Below are 17,052 nucleotides of genomic sequence, written 5' to 3' on the forward strand. Positions count from 1 at the left end.
TTCACAGACAAAACACCATCTTTTTTAATTCAGCATCAGGAAAACGCATAATGTAAAAATCAATATCAAATATTTCCCATTTCTCCAATACTAATGTTCCCAAAAGGGAATGACCGCACCTTTATAAAACATAATTTATTTTTAGTTGGCAGATGATAATGATAATTAAATATATAACACGATAAATTAATTTGCATACACCCATACCTACCTTACATCTGTATGATGCAGTGTAATTCATCAAATTCTGGCATACTGTATCTATTACTTAATTCTAAAGGTGCAGTAACCTGACTGTGTTAGTGTGTTCTACGTTCAACTTACAAATCACTACAGATTTATTTAGCCATTATTATTATTATTATTTTTTTTTGAAAAAGGGTTGGAAAAAAGAAATGGTCAGACCAGGATTCGAAGCCCGGGCCCCAAAACTTTTGACAGATGCTCTAACTAACTGAACCATCTCGTCATGATGATTGACCCAATCCTGTTCCATTACTTGGTTTTCCTAACTTTGGCTCTTTTCACGATACAGTTTAAGGTCTGTTCTGGTAAATGTATGACTGTAAACCTAAAGAATGTATACCTTTGTTGTACTTCAACTGATAAGGAGTACATGTACATAGTACCGAATGTAAGACCTTTTTTTACAATAACAGACACACCCCATATAACACTTACCAGAAGCTGATGGTTGAATTTGCTGGTTTTCCTGGTTACTTTCCATACTTGGTGTTCCAGTTTCGTCATTATAAGCCTTTCTGTTCATATAGCCAGGCTCTTCCCCCTGGTGAATGACGTCATTTTCTTTGTCTGCCTCTGATGACGATGCGTTCTGGAAAATTATATTAGGTCCATTTAACTCATGGTTAATCAGGTCTTGTTCCTTTGGGGTATCTAAATTATTCCACGCTTCTAGTTCACTTGTGTCAGGTGTTGCTGCTATTTGTCCCGCATCAGACTTTGTATCATGCTGCTCGTAAAGTGCGGTTCGCTCATCTGTTAAGTTTTTACGAGCTTCGCTAACCATTGCTTGGTCTTGCGCGGCTTTCAACAAATCAAGGTCTTCCAGTGAAGTAAGGTCCTTTGTTAATTCAACTTTGTCTTCTTCACCATTTTTATGATTTAAAGACAATGGTACATAGCCTGTCTCAACAGGTTCATCAACAGTGTAGTTTGTTGCATCTGTCGAATGTCTGGGTCTGTATTTTGTCAGTACCGATTCCTTCAGTACTATCCTTGCCTCAGGATTGTTTTCTTTGTCATGATGTTCTGCAGGAAAACCTTGCATCATGCTTGCTTCTTCTTCCTTTTCTTTTTCCTCTCCGCTTTGGTGATGACTTACGTCAAGAATTCCTTCATCGGCTTTCTTCATACCATCTAACATGTTTTCGCGCTCTAGGTTTGCTGCAACTTTTTCGGTACGATTTGGATCGTTTTGTTGGAGTAGTTGAAGTTTCTCTGTCCTAAAAGTACTAGCATTTGGTTCATCATCATGCTCATTGGCTGGTACAGACGCTGTCATGTCATTTTCTTCCTGCCTATCAGCCTCTACATGTACCTCGAAATCCCCATGATCTTGTAAGCTGGGTGATCTACATATTTGGCTTGCATCTTTGAATCCGGATGACTCGTTTTCTTCCCTTCCTAACCCAGATTCCTTTACGTTTTTCTGTTCATCTCCTTTCATCAGCTGCCCATTTACATCCAAGGTAGACACAGTGTTTCTGCCAGATTTGTCGGAGTCAGCTTTTGATTCATTTGTTGAATGCTCCATAGATTCCTCACTAGCTCCTTGGAATGAACTTTCTAAATATTTTGATCCGCCTTTTCCATATATGACCTCAAAACTGCTTATCGAAACATTACCTACGGAGGACAATGACGGAAGTTGGTAGTCAAAACTTCTTCCTCTCTTTTCAATAATGTCGTTGGGGTAATCAGATTCACTTGTCTCATACAATTTCCGTCCTGCGACATTCTCTTCATCATCGGAAAAGTCGTTTTCGTCCTGCCCATCAGCCTCTAAATCTACCTCCAAATCCCCATGATCTTGTAAGCTGGATGATCTACATATTTGGCTGGCATCTTCTAATCCGGATAACTCGTTTTCTTCCCTTCCTAACCCAGATTCCCTTTTCATCACCTGTCCATTTACATCCAAGGTAGACACAGTGTTTCTGCCAGATTTGTCGGAGTCAGCTTTTGATTCATTTGTTGAATGCTCCATAGATTCCTCACTAGCTCCTTGGAATGAACTTTCTAAATATTTTGATGCGCCTTTTCCATCTTTGACCTCAAAACTGCTTACCGAAACATAACCTACAGAAGACAATGACGGAAATTGGTAGTCGAAGCTTCTTTCCTTTTCAATAATGTCGTTGGGGTAATCGGATTCACTTGTCTCATACAATATCCGTCCTGCGACATTCTCTTCATCATCGGAAGAGTCATTTTCTTCCTCGTTTTCAGACTTTGTTGATACTTTTGCCATTCTGTCCAATGATGCACCATAACTCGATATTGTGCCTTGTTTTGTTCCATCTTTCGTTTGAGGATTATTCGCCAGAGGAAGTCTATGTGGATCCATCAGGTACCCTTCAGTTTCATTTGTTTTTCCAGCGATATAATCGCATTGGATATTCAGTGGATCATTTTCATTTTCGGTCGTGTTTCCTGCATCCTTTTCGGCCATGTTTCTGGTGTCATTTGTGTAATGTAAACCGATTGCATCATCTCCTCCACTAACTCCCTCGACACCAACAAAGTTTTCTACTACCGGTAGATCCGCACCAGTGAAGATGAAGTTCGACTGTAATTCTTTTACTTTTGTCTCAGAATTTTGGAAACTTTCTGACATTGAATCAGATAAAACGCAAAAGCTGTCTGTTGAGTAACCTGATCCCTCAAACCTTTTGTTACGTTGATAATTGCCAGCGTTTACAGAAAGTTCCAACGCATCTTTGTCATCTTCCACATCATTGCGATGATATCCACCGGAAGCTTGTTCGTTCATGTCGAGCATCTGAAGGCTGGGCATAGATTCTAATATACTCCCGATAACTTTGTGTGTCAGTTCTACTGGTGGTTGACCATCTGTTTTACCTGTTCTCTTGTATTTGGATTCAGAAGAGCCGCTCTCAATGGTGTCTAATCTTCCTTCTTTCACTGGAATTAAATTCAACTCTCCTGTTGATGTATATGAATGCTCTTTTGAATCATCTTCTTGGTCGGCACCGAACGGGTCCCTTTCAGATGCCTCTTCTTGTAAAGCATTTACTACTTCATCCCTTTCTATCACTACCAAACTCTCACTCAAGGATGAATCCTTACTTTTTTCTTCTATACTTTCTGGTTTGTTCATGTGTTCGGGAATGTGGATTTGTTGTACATTACTGTCAATGTTTGTCCTGACTTCCTGGCTGTAAGAAGTGGAAACGTCAGACGTGCTGACCTCAACTGTAACTGCAATTTCACCCGGTGGTTCCAGTCCGATCAAGCTGTTATCTTGCGGTCCACACTCAGGAATTGCGTTGTCAAGCTTCTCTGGTAGTGTGCTGTCTGTTACAGGTGAAACTGAATCCTCTTTCTTTGACACCGAAGGTACGGTATTTTCGCCATCTTCCTCGTCCTTAGCAGTAACAATATGAGAGTCTACTCTTTTGCAATCGTCCTTGTCAAATTCACCATTTTTACCTTGTTTTCTCAAACTGTCTTTTTGCCCATTGATCTCTCCATTCTGGTGCTGTGTTGAATCCGGTCTTGCTGTATCCGTTGATTCGGTATAAGGAATATCAACTATGGACACATCCAACTTTTTGTCTTTTACATCAATGAAATCATCTTTCATTGGAGGTGTTTCTGTTTTTTCTTTCATTATGATAGACTCCTCCTGATTTCCGCTCCGTGTCAATTCTGATGTCTTTTCAACATTTTTCAGATGTTCATCCTCACCATGTGACAGATCGTCTGTGGAATTTACCAGACCAGCGATCATTCTGTCAGTGATATGCTGGGGGTTGACCTCTGACGACAAGGAGTTGTCAAAGTCTTCGGGTCCAAGCACAACAAGACTTTCACCAAGTGATCTCTCTCTTGTTTCCATCTCGTCAGCGAGATGGCCATCCTCATCGTTCATCTCAGATGTTGTTTTGTTTTCTGACAAACCATGTTTGTTCTCAATTTCAGTACTTTCTCCCACTTCAGACACTGAATTATGAATATCATCTTGGCTAAGAACAACTAAACTTCCGTCTAATGATACATGCTTTATCTGAGATGGTTCTTCATCCTCTTCATCCTTTACTAGATTTGCTCCCACAGATTCTGACAAAGTTTTACAAGATTCTTTGTCCGTCACATCTTTCAGCTTTTCCAAATCTTCATTTTCCAACCCACTTTGGTCAGACACTTGAGATTTCTGTGTATCAAAATCCTGAGGTTGAATCTCCATACTCGCAGTTGTGCTGGTCGTTAAGATTTCAAAACTTGAACTTCCACTGCTGATCATGGAGAAATCAAGGCTTGATTTTGGATTATCTTCATCACAATGTACAGGAGGAGAGTGGGATACCTCAAACTGGGAGTCAGCTTCCCCGCCACCTGTTATAGAAATCAGGAAACAGTTTACTCGTTGAATGTACAGTACAGTACATACTTTCACATTTATCACAATTCGGCACTTTCTTTGCAATTTTAAAAGTACTTAATTATGACAAGTACTTAACATAAAACTATAGCTATCCCCAGAATGGCAACACTTTCACCCACGCCTGCGCTAATACCTACAGAAATAGTTCTTAAAAGAACATCTTTAAATGAACAAGGCAAAGCCCTTGCAAGACGACAATCCATAGTCCCCCACAGGTAATGGTTTAACATTGAACTGCGTTCAGTTGGCATCCAACTGGACAAAGGCAAATTCAATGAAGGACGCTTCATGTTGGATTTACCATTGTCCAGTTGGATTTCATGTAACCTATGAATGCCGACTGAAAGCAGTTCAAAACTTATATTTACAATTTTTGAATCTGTTTATCTCATAAAAAATTCCATTACACTTATTATTCAGCATTTAGTTCAAATAACGTACGTAAAATGTATGCTTGTTCAATGAATAGAACAGCCATCGCCCAGGGAAAGTTAGTGGTATCGAACGTAACAACTATGACGTCATAATAATAATGACGTCAACAATCAGCCCATGGCATTCATAGCCTATATAAATGCCAGCTGAATTTGGTTGGATTATATAGCGGCAATGCCATACAATGGTTAATATTTCTTTGTACACCTATCTCAGAATATACATCTGTAGGTCACAGTAGCATACATCTGGTACTCTGCACTGTACTCTAATATATATATGAACATCAAATCTGGTTATTCCATGTGAAATAGTATAGAAGATAAAATTTTGCAAAGGATAAGGTCAAAGGTCAAAGCACAAGTCACAGTCACCCACTTTTTGTATTTGACACCTGACATCCCAAGATGTACTTGCATACTAAATTCTGCTATTTCAGGTAAAATAGTATAGAAGATATGCCCCAAACGATATTTTTAAGCTAGAGGTCAAAGGTCAAAGGTCAAAGCACAGGTTACAGTGACCTTCATTTTAAACTTGACACTTCTGTCAGAAGATGTACATGCAAACCAAGTTATGTTTCCCCAGGTAAGATATAGTTAAGGCAATATGCCCCAAACATATTTTATTTTACAGATTGAGGTCAAAGGACATTCAAGCCATAGGTCATAATCATCTAAGTACACTCAGACATCCCAAGATGTAATTGCATACTAAATTTAACTGCTCTAAATAAAATAGTATAAAAGAGATGCCCTAACAAATTTTTGGCAAATTTTAACAAAACGTGGCATAACTACCATAACAAGAGGCCCAGAGGGCCTGTATCGCTCACCTGAATATGTTTAAAATATTTGGTATGAAGTGAAAATATAGCACTCCATGCTAGGTGCTGTAAGTACATATGAAATTTCAGAAAGATCCATCCAGTACTTGAGATAGGGCAAAAACAAACTTCAAACAAAGCCCAACCCCTATGTCCCTATAGGGGGGTCATACCCACCCATTTTACAAAATTGAGTCCCCTTGGCCCAAGGAATTGCTCCAGACTAAATTAGGATAAAATCCTTTAATCCCTGTGGTAGAAGAAGGATTATAAAGGTTTTAACTCTATTTCCCCTATTGGGCCCCGCCCCTCAGGTCCGAAGGGGGGCCACACCCACCGTTTATACAAAATTGGTTCCCCTTTACCCAAGGATGTTCCACACCAAATATAGACCAAATCCTTTCATTCCTATAGAACAGGATGGATTTTGAAGAATTTGCTATGTTTCCCCTATTGGGCCCTGCCCCTCAGAACCCTGGGGGGCCAGACCCACGGTTTAAATACAAAATTGATTTCCCTTCACCCAACGATACTTCAGACCAAATATGGAACAAATCCTTTCATACCTACAGAAGAAGAAGGATTTTAAAGAATTTGCTATATTTTTCCTATTGGGCCTCACCCCTCAGCCCCCAGGGGGGTCAGACCCACCGTTTATACAATATCGGTTCTCCTTTACCCAATGATACTTCACACCAAATATGGAACAAATCCTTTCATTCCTACGGAATAAGAAGAATTTTTAAGAAATTGCTATGTTTCCCCTATTTGGCCCCGCCCCTGGGGGGCCAGACCCTTGGTTTATATAAAATTGGTTTTCTTCCACCCAAGGATGCTTCAGACTAATTATGGAACAAATCCTTTCATTCCTACAGAGAAAGAAGGATTTTAAAGAATTTGCTTTATTTCCCTATTGGGCCTCGCCCCTCAGCCCCCAGGGGGGGCCACACCCACCATTTACACAAAGTTGAGTCCCTTTGGCCTAAGGATGCCCCAGGCCAAATTTAGTCAAAATTTAATTGGCCGCGTTCAGGACTAGTAGCGTTTTAAAAGAAAAGTTGACGGACGGGCGGACGGTTGACAGAAGCTGTGGTATGGCATAAGCTCACCATGGTCCTTCAGACCAGGTGAGCTAAAAACTGCCAGATTAAAATTTAATCGCAGGTGCACAACTTTACAGTGGGTTGTCTGCCTCAGTTAGGTAAGTTTCATGAATTTCACATGAAAACAGTAGTAAATGTTCTGACAATATTGTGTCTACAGACAGACAGACAGACTGAAATTGACAGACAGACAGACAGACAGACAGACAGACAGACAGACAGACAGACAACAGTATACCACCCCACTGACTTCGTTTTTAGGGGGTATACTACATTGTAACTGTATTCCTACTGTAGCGGTAAGTCATGAAGTCACACATGTGCATTAATGCGCTAATTATACAAGTATATTTACAGCATATAAAGTTAAGTACTTTTATTGTCGCAAACTTTTGCTCATTATAATTCTTCATCAGTAACTCAGATCAAGCCTTCAATAGATAGTTTTGAATTCAATTTAAATATAAAGTGTTTAATTTTAAGTCAAGTTAATCATAAGTACTGCTGGGGCAGAATATTATTTGTCTGTTATATATATATATGTTTTCTAGCATCAAATTGCATTGGACGTTTGAGTCATATATCTATAACCCTTTGGACACATTTAAAAAAAAAATTGTAACCAAATTTAAAAAAAGACTTAACATGGAAAACAAGAGCACCACAAGCGGAAGCATGATACACCCTTCAGACCCTAGGAAGGGTATTGATATGTTGGAAGCAGGTTGAGTGACATGATATAAATGTGTTTATTGCCACCGTTTTTTTGTTGGTGACCGTGACTTTGCCATTCATTTACTGTGTTTAATGGCACAAACTATTTTGTATTTCAGAATTACACTTTCGTGGTCAATGTTGCTATTACTAAAACTACAGGACCATGGCTTTGAGGTAGGAGTCTTGAACTGCAATTTGCCTCTAGATATTAGGGCATAATATACATAATACATGGGAAAATATTGAGTCGAGACATCCAATGTCAAGATGAATGATAGTCAAACATATTTTACTTCGTTGAAGATGAATGCTGAAATTATATATGTTAAACATGTTTTTTATTTTTTTATTTCCATACTAAATTTGAAAGGAATTAAAAAAATAAAAATAATTTGGCAATGAAAAAGGGGCATAACTCTGCCGAATAGCATTAAAATGTCACAATTTAAGAACTCAATCAAAGCATTCAGATTATGAAACAACCAAGTAGTTAAATAAATATTGGAGAAAAATTGTTTGAGTTATCGTGTAAACAAGAAATACCTAAAATAAAGCACAGCGTTGCTATGTCAAGTCTGATACGCCAAAACGCGGAAAGTTGAAAAGTAATAACAGAAAACCCGAAATATATGTTGAACATTATTGCTTCTTACATTACCATACCAAATTTAAAAGGAATTGATAAAAAAAATAAAAAAAGTTCTTGAATTTACTACACAATGCCCTTATTTAACAATGAAAGGAGCATAGCCCCGCAATGAAAAAGGGACAAGACTCTGCGGAATAGCATTTAAATATCAGGGCTTAAGAACTTATCCAATGCATTTAGGTAATGAAACATCCCACCAAGTTTGACAAAAATTGAAGATCAATTGTTCGAGTTATCGCGTAAACAATCAAAAGTTAAACAGCAAAAACGATTTTGAACAGCGTTGCTATGTCAAGTGTGATATGCCAAAAAGCGGAAAGTTGCAACTCAACAAAAAAAAACGTAATACACGTAAAACATTATTGCTTCTAGCATTACCGTAGAAAATTTGAAAGGAATTGATTAAAAAAAAAAGTTCTTTCGCTACACAATGCCCTTATTTGGCAATAAAAGGTGCATAACTTCACCAAAAATGCACACACACTTTTGAAATATGAACTTGTTCGAGCTTTATTTGTATGCAATATGTGTATGTTTCATCAAGATATGTTCATGAATGAAGGCAGGAGAGTGCACGTGATGACAAGGAAAAGTTAACAGACAGACATCGGACTTAGGACAACGCAGCCCATACCATAATACGACCGGTCGGACGACGGGTGTATAAAAATCACTTCAAATGTACTGTTTACTCAGAGGAATGAAACATTTGTAATATGTGTTGAAAAGGTCAGAAATGTCTCAGCATAAGAGCTAAGGGAGGCAACCCCTTTAAGACACAGCTTAAGAAAAGATTTTGACATAGATCCTCTCATTTGTCGCAATCTGTAACTGAACTATAACCTAGGGGTTGAGTCGCCCTTTGACCAATACGTCAACGTTAAAATAGTTGAATACAATAATTGAAGTGTTATCCATATTGAGATTTTCATTTATTTGAATAGAAACAAAATTCAAGAAATTACCATTTTTGACCAATACAAAAACTGGACTGAAGAAAATAATTACAGGGAAAGGTTTGTGATCTTACAGTCAAAACCAACAGGTCAAATCTACGGGTAAAAAGTATCGTAAGGTTTAGCAATTAAGGGCATTAACTCCAAACGTTACAGTTGAATAAAGGCAGTAAGTGATATTAACTTATCCTAGCTTTCGTGGTAACTTATCTTTTTCCAATATCTCATGACTTTGACCTTTGGTGAGTTACCCCTCTAAATATCTTAATGTTTTACAAGTATGCATGCACAATTATTTTTTCACAAAATTATCGCATCAAAATGATTTTACAAAATATAGGTCAATGCTACCTAATTTTAGTCCATGACACACCTTAACTCCAAAATCTAAGAGCTCATGAGATTAAGTCAGCATTCTAGTTATGAGAGATATAAATACTACTGGCAAAATCAGGATGTTCCCCATTGAATTAAATCTACAAACATATTCGGTTACTGATAACCTATAGCTAGGACACATGTTTAATCATGTCATACATGACCTTCACATATCTTCAGGGAACAATGACGCTACCTCAGGTAGTCATTTTATATTGATTATTTACCAAATTGATCAAATGAGATCCAACAATGACTACAAAAGTATTAAAACACAGACAAAAGTTGAAGTATACAGTTTAGAGACAACGTATTTCTATACTGATGTTAAATAAGCTTTATGTTAGAAAATAATTTAATCAAAATTTTACCTGACAAATCGTTACAGTCCTCTTGATCTGAAGGACTGCCTGTAGCCATGGTTACTGTCGTGTATCACTCTTCGTGCGTTACCATAACAACTGGTCATTCACCATCTTTAAATTTAAAAAAATGTCATCCCATGATTATTGATTTTTTACAGTCATTAATATACCTCAATTAAACATGATCTTATTTCAGCATGTAAGTATTGCTGTGTATATGTCTTACTCTACTAAAATATTGAAAGGTTCATTACAAATAATATTGAGTAAATTGTTATGTGTGTCATACTTGATGAATTATATGGAGTATTGGCTAACTCTGATACCGTGATTGTGTTTATTTCTTCATGTCTAGCCAGCAGTTATATTTTCATAGGTTGGATATCTCAATAGTTTCAAAGAAATAATTTAAAATCCTCAGGGGCTGGCAGGACCCAGGGCCAACAATCAGGGTAGCATAACTGTTTTCATCTCATCACACTTTGTAAAAGAACAGTCCAGAAATCAAATATTGTAACATGTGAACTAAATCTATAATAGAATTTGTTTTAAAGAGTGTTGCGCATGCCATCCTTTAAGAATTTAAATCTGGTGTACAGCTAGATAGCAGGCACTTGATTTGAAAGCCCTTCTGTTATGATTTTTTTTTTATTTGATATTGTTTCATTTGGGGTAGAGGGTGATTAAATTAAACATCTTAACCACGGAGAGAAATTGATCCAATCTTTTTTTTTCTTAGCCAAATGACCAAGAGAAAAAGTCCTGCTTCTGCAAATGTTTTGTTATTTGAAGGGTCTTAATGTAAATTCACTACATCTATAAACAGCAAGTTGTTTTGTTGACACACTGACAAGAATCATGAAAAAATTGAGAGTTCTATTTTGAAATAAATTAGAAAATAGTTCATCTCGGGCAAAATATATTTCATTTTTCAATATTTTGAAGTTAACTTTCCATTTGCTAGTTAAGTTGCAACTTAATGGTTGTTTTCATTTATTTTGTAACACAACGTGTAATTTTTTGTTTTATTATATACTTGTCTTTGATATATGGGTTGTTTTGCCGTTGGGATGGGATTGAGTGTTAATGAAAATAACATAAATAGAAGAAAACAAGTTTCTTTAGAATTGGATATATATAAAATAGTAGTTACTGGTTATTTATTCCCCAACAAATTAATATTAAATATTCCCAATGTTTTGAGATATGTTTTTTTCTAACCTGGGTTAACAAGGACATCCCTCTAGATTTTTAATTTTTTTTTAATTACTCTTATCTTTTGCCTTTTATTGGATTTTATCTGGACCGTATGTCACGTGTAAACCTTCCTAAAATCCTTTAAAATATCAATAAATCTTCAATTTTGGCCCAAACAAAGTAATTAGAGGGTTTAGAATAACACAAATGAATATATGTTTTAAATGTCTCACGAATTTCTTACGAATTCAAAGATAAAATCTCACTATTTTTGACCAAATCTCACTAAAAATAATCACTGATCTCACTATTTTCCACCGGAAAGTTATGGCATGTATGCATGTGCTCTGCTTTCATGTAAACTAAACCAGGACACTGTCTGTTATGAATATGAGCCTTCAGACAAGCTTTTGAAGGCAGCAAAATCAGCAACCATGAATTATAATAAAAGTCACATTTAAAGTTGTAAAATTGTTGTTTAATTCCTATAAGTATATCAAAAGAGGGCGAAAATGACGATACACGTTATGACCCTGATTTGAAAACCCCAAAGAGGGTCATCACCCTGATTTGTATGCTGAGAGGTTGACAGGTATGCAAAGGCAATACTGCAAGCTGTGCAAGGCCTTATCACATCACCAACTCTATATCTGCCTGTATGTGCCATATCAGCTGGGCAAAACCCATATCTGCCCAGCATACGTCATATCCTATTTTACTTCAGGTTGAACATATTTCAGAAAAAAAAATGCCTTACTATGCTCAATATTTTTTTATAAAATAATAACTTTGATACCATACAAAATACTTAGTGTAGTCAAAAAGGGTTAAAAATCAATGGGTTCTATAAATAAACTAGCTACCCTACATCAGAAAAAGATGTCCAAATCAGTCCGAGTGCATAGAGAGTAGGATATGAAAATACGAAAATGGTCGTAAGATAATTAGAGGTAAAAATATTGACTATTCCATATCCTTCCTGGTATCAAGCTGAGACTAGATCGGCCAGAGGGTCTGGGGGCTCAAAGGGAAGAAGGTTTGTTTGTGTTTTATGTCCTATTAACAGCTATGGTCATTTAAGAACGTGTAGGTCTTGAACCCGCAACCCAGAGGTGGATCGAGCCAGACTAGTAGTAGCAGAATGTCAGACACCTTAAAAACTCAGCCACCCCACCCCAGCAGAAGGCTGATAAAGGGTAGCATATCAAAAGATCATATCATAGCAATTTGAGTGCATGTACATGTTAACTCATTCACCCCTGAAGACACATTTTAACTCTTCCAAATCAAAGGTTGGAATAGTTCATTTTGAAATTTCAGGGGTGAATGAGTTAAAGGGACATCACGTGAAGAGCCATATTTTTTTTTAATGAATGTATGTATTGTACGCACTTCCACTTATGTTACATCGCTATTCCCATATTCATAGTCCGTTCCAAATGTCCAGTTTGACCACTTATATTGTTCGGGAAAGCCCTGCTAAAATTAGCGCCGATAACTTCACCTGACTAGCTAGGCAGTAAACACAAGTGGTCTGAGCGAGATGAAACGGTTTCCAGAGGGGCCCCCGGAGAGGGGCCGTCAGGCAACTTCAACTTCTTACCGCGCTATGAAACCAAGTAATATGATTTCTAAGTCTGTATTCAAACTTATTGAACAGTAATTATTCATCATCAGAAGTTATTTGCACGCTTGCCAATATTCAGAATTTAAATTAATTTAGCTTTAAACATATTTGTTGCCAATAAAATTGAACAAGGCATGGGGCACAAGTTTTTACAATTTATCACAGCCTTCTCCCACGGTCCTATCTCCTGTCATACATTTACAATTAATTGTCAACAATAATAATAGGCTTAAACGTAAAGTAGATATTTATAAATATATATTGAATTTAGTATCGGAATGTGACCGGTACAGATCTAGATGGTACAGGGCTATTAAAAACACCTTCCCTCAACCATTGGACAAACCTTTCTGATTTCTTTTTTGTATATTGCCGGGGCAGAGGAGACCGGGTATTCATATTAGTACTAATTTAAATCTTGCATGTAAAAACAAAAATAATCGTTTAATTCAGCAATATAATTAAATCATACCATTTTACTGAACCCGGTAATATTATAAATTATGTAAATCTAATAGCGCACGTATCTCGATGACCCCGAAAATATGCCATGGCATCACAACAGTTATCCCTTGGAGGGCCTCATTGCAAAATCAAACTAACCAGCCACTTATCCCTTCCTTTTGCATAAACCAGTATAATTATAGAAACACAAAGTAAACTCTCTCCGATACATGCCCATTAACATATTAAACGAAGTTCATCTGTGTTCAAACTCAGACAAAGATACTAGCGAGCTTAATAGTTTTAGATATTTATCCATAACATAAACAGCGCTAGCATTTCTGCCGATTTCATTTCAGCTTAACCGGCAATCCGGAAGAATACATGCACCATACTTACTGCTAGGGCAGTTATTTTCTGCTTTGAATACTTCCCACTGGCAATAATGATTCCGTAACGTACTCCTTGCGCTATCTTTTGACCATTTGGCAACTTTTCGTTTCGTAGCTGACATGGTACAACACTTTTCTTTCGCTTACTTCACACGGCCAGTCATTTCGTTTACAAAGAAATGGTGTGCTATGCGAATGCGCTAGTAGAGGGAAATTCCTGAACAAAATGTTGGTCAGACAGGTAGAAATACCGATGATTTTATTAGATTTAATCATTTTTATGAATCCATTTCAGCCAAATCCGATCGTTATTTTCCATGTATCACTTGATATGTTTATGTAGTATTTGAAAAAAAGATACAAATTTTTTTTACTTCACTGTGATGCCCCTTTAAACACAGGTGTGATTTATAAAGGAATATTTTGAACCAGAAGTAAATGTATATGGTTCATGCCACCCAGATTGTGCAGACCAATATGGTGCATTCCGGATATGGCCTATGCAAAGCTTAGCTAGCAGTATCTAACATGCAAAACAAACCAGTATTTACATGTAGTTTATGGTAATATCTATTATCTTCTCCTTTCCCATGATATAAGGTTGTTTTGCTTGTGTGTTACTGCTGGCTGTGCATATTCCATAATGCATGACTGTCCCATATCTCACAAAAACATGCTATATCAATCTGATTTACTGCCTTTTCAATTCAGTCTAAGAAAATCAAATCCTGCTTCAATTACACTTTATTTGTATTATTGCTAACGACTTCATGCTGTACTAAAATATTCACAACGTGTGTAACAAATATAGGATTGTGGCATTCATTCATGTAAAACGACAATTTTCATGCAACATTGACATGTTAAATTGCCGCCATTTTGACTCCAGTGCATGCCTATGTATGTGACGTCATGTACTTATAATTGTCCTAGGCATGACGTCATAATTGAAACAATTGAAATTTACAACCAATCACAGGGCTGTTAGGTCGTATTACATGAGTTGATACGAAAAAACATATGACATGGGTATAGTCACTGGATAACACAGTACATTACTTGATAAATAAATATGTTATAATATGGCCGTTTCCATATCCTAGCTACTCCGAGTGTATCGATCCTCACCTGGGGCCAATATCAGCCCTTAGCCTACAGCCCCTCTGGTTACAGACATTTCAGTACCCGGTCATTTTGGTACAGATGTTTCAGTACTTTAATTGTTACCAATATGTAATTGGTACTTCCCTAAAATTGCTTTGATATATTTTTTAAGATTGTCTGCACTTGATTAATATTTCAACTTTGTAATTTGGTTTGCTCCTGCAGGTTGCTGTTTTTAAGATTCTTCAGCATTTTTGTTTTTACTAAATATAATCTAAACATACTAATTCCTGGTACCGAAATACATTTGTATAAATATGTTTAGAATTCTCATGGCCCCTATAAATCGGATAGATATATTATTGAGGCCTGCTACATTATAGTGATGTGGGGTAGGATATGGAAACGACGTATGATGACCTCTAAATAAAAGATTTATTTCGGTTTGAAATATCTATTGCATTAATATTTTTGTGTTAAAATTGTTTAAACCCTACATGTAGCTACCCGAGATGTCACTGATGACCATATATAACCGGTCAACTGAGCAACAACTTTGCTCCACTCAAGTACACGAACTACTGATAATACCAATTCATCTTACATGTGTCCCTAAATAGATCTTAGATTTGGAGATTTTACAATAAAATATAAGGTCTGGGTTTAGGATTTTTTACATGATATGGTAACTAAAACCGAAAGTAGAATTAAGATTTTGGTTATACAACCATGAAAATCTGCTAAAATTACCACATTTCAACAGCTTATATAACAACACTATTTCACAATATGACGATACAGGACATATTTCCTACCTGATGACGATCAAAATATCAACAAAAATCTGTCAATCTTGTCGATTGCGTGGTCTATCGATGGCCATCAACTTTGATTGTGTGTTTGAAAGACGTTCATCCCTCTCTACTACAAATTACATGAAGAACCGATTGTAAATTTGGTTAAATTTTGTCTTATTCCCTAGATTTTTCGAACCTTCAACAACATACCTCCTCTGGCCAAATCTTCGACCTGTTGTCTTCGATCAGTCTCAGTCTGAATATGCGCATGATCAAAATAATGACGTCCTTGAACAAACGAAAGTGAAAGTAGGAAATCCGGCCGATTATACAACATTAAGTATGTGTGCCGTGATCATATGATGGTTCAGATTGTTTTGCACTTAATAAAGTTAGTTGACGAACACATCGCTATACGTGGTTGACTTGTTTACAAAATGAAACAAGGTATGAGTAGGAGCTATAAATAGATTTAGCTTAATGAGGGTAGACAACTCGTATGATCGAATAATATTTTCCAAAAGATTTTTTTTAAGTTAACGATTTTTTATGAATTTTATTCGTAAGACAACGTTATTTATGAATATCTTTTTTTAAGTAGCTTGACACATTCTGAAAGCTAACACATCCCTGCTAAAACGGGACACTCTAATTTCAGTTCAATATATAGTGATTCATTTTTTATATCAAAGCAGAGACGTATAACAGTTTCAACCTTCATGATGTATTCTCTTTATTTTTATTTTTATTTTTAATGCCTCCGCCAGGAGTCGAACCCAGGACCTCTGGCTTACAATTCCTACGCTCTACCGAATGTTCTACCTATCCGACACTGCAGGGCGCGGCTAGTATTTTACCAGGGTGACATAAACTCCCCGCCCTCAAGGAAAGAACTCGTCCCGAGTTTTCCAGGGGTCATAGCGATTCCTTTGCAAGCATCGCTGAGTATTTTTGTCATATACTTCGAGTCCCTACGTAGGCGCCAATGTAACAGAGGTCACTGATTATTTTTGCAATGCCTCCGCCAGGAGTCGAACCCGGGACCTGTAGCTGGCTTAAATTTACTAGTCCTACGGTCTACCGAATGAGATAAAGAGAAATTTTCCCTACCCTAGACGGTAGCAAGCGGCTAGTATTTTACCACGGTGACATTCAATAGATACCGTCTACTTTTTTCTTCTAAAATATGATATGAAATAAGAATATAGTGAAAATGATATCCAAATAATTAGCGTCGCAGGGCAGGTTCATCATCTACACCACGGACTTAGTGTCTACACGTCATATGAAAGTTATGTTTTCGTAATTATTTCTAACTTAAACTTTCCGTGTAACCATAACCATACAAGAGCGTTAAATGAAAAAGAAATTGTGCTGTACCTACAACAATAACGATATAAATGTATGACAC

The 17,052-nt window shown here is 36.8% G+C and overlaps 1 protein-coding gene across 2 annotated transcripts in view; it reads right to left on the bottom strand.

The window, feature by feature from the left end:
• Positions 1-15,936, bottom strand: part of LOC110459139 — a 44,247-nt gene extending 28,311 nt beyond the window's left edge. For both annotated transcript variants that reach the window (XM_021511242.1, XM_021511241.1), the window contains exons 1-3: positions 15,852-15,936; positions 10,087-10,191; positions 682-4,602 (exon numbers count right to left, since the gene is read on the bottom strand). In XM_021511242.1, the coding sequence (XP_021366917.1) occupies positions 682-4,602; positions 10,087-10,135 (3,970 nt within the window). In that variant the 5' untranslated portion in view covers positions 10,136-10,191; positions 15,852-15,936. The remainder of the gene's footprint in view (positions 1-681; positions 4,603-10,086; positions 10,192-15,851) is intronic.
• Between the last annotated feature and the right edge of the window lie 1,116 nt (positions 15,937-17,052).

This window comes from Mizuhopecten yessoensis, unplaced genomic scaffold (genome assembly GCF_002113885.1).
Source record: "Mizuhopecten yessoensis strain PY_sf001 unplaced genomic scaffold, ASM211388v2 scaffold9977, whole genome shotgun sequence".
In the NCBI taxonomy this organism is placed as follows: domain Eukaryota; kingdom Metazoa; phylum Mollusca; class Bivalvia; order Pectinida; family Pectinidae; genus Mizuhopecten; species Mizuhopecten yessoensis.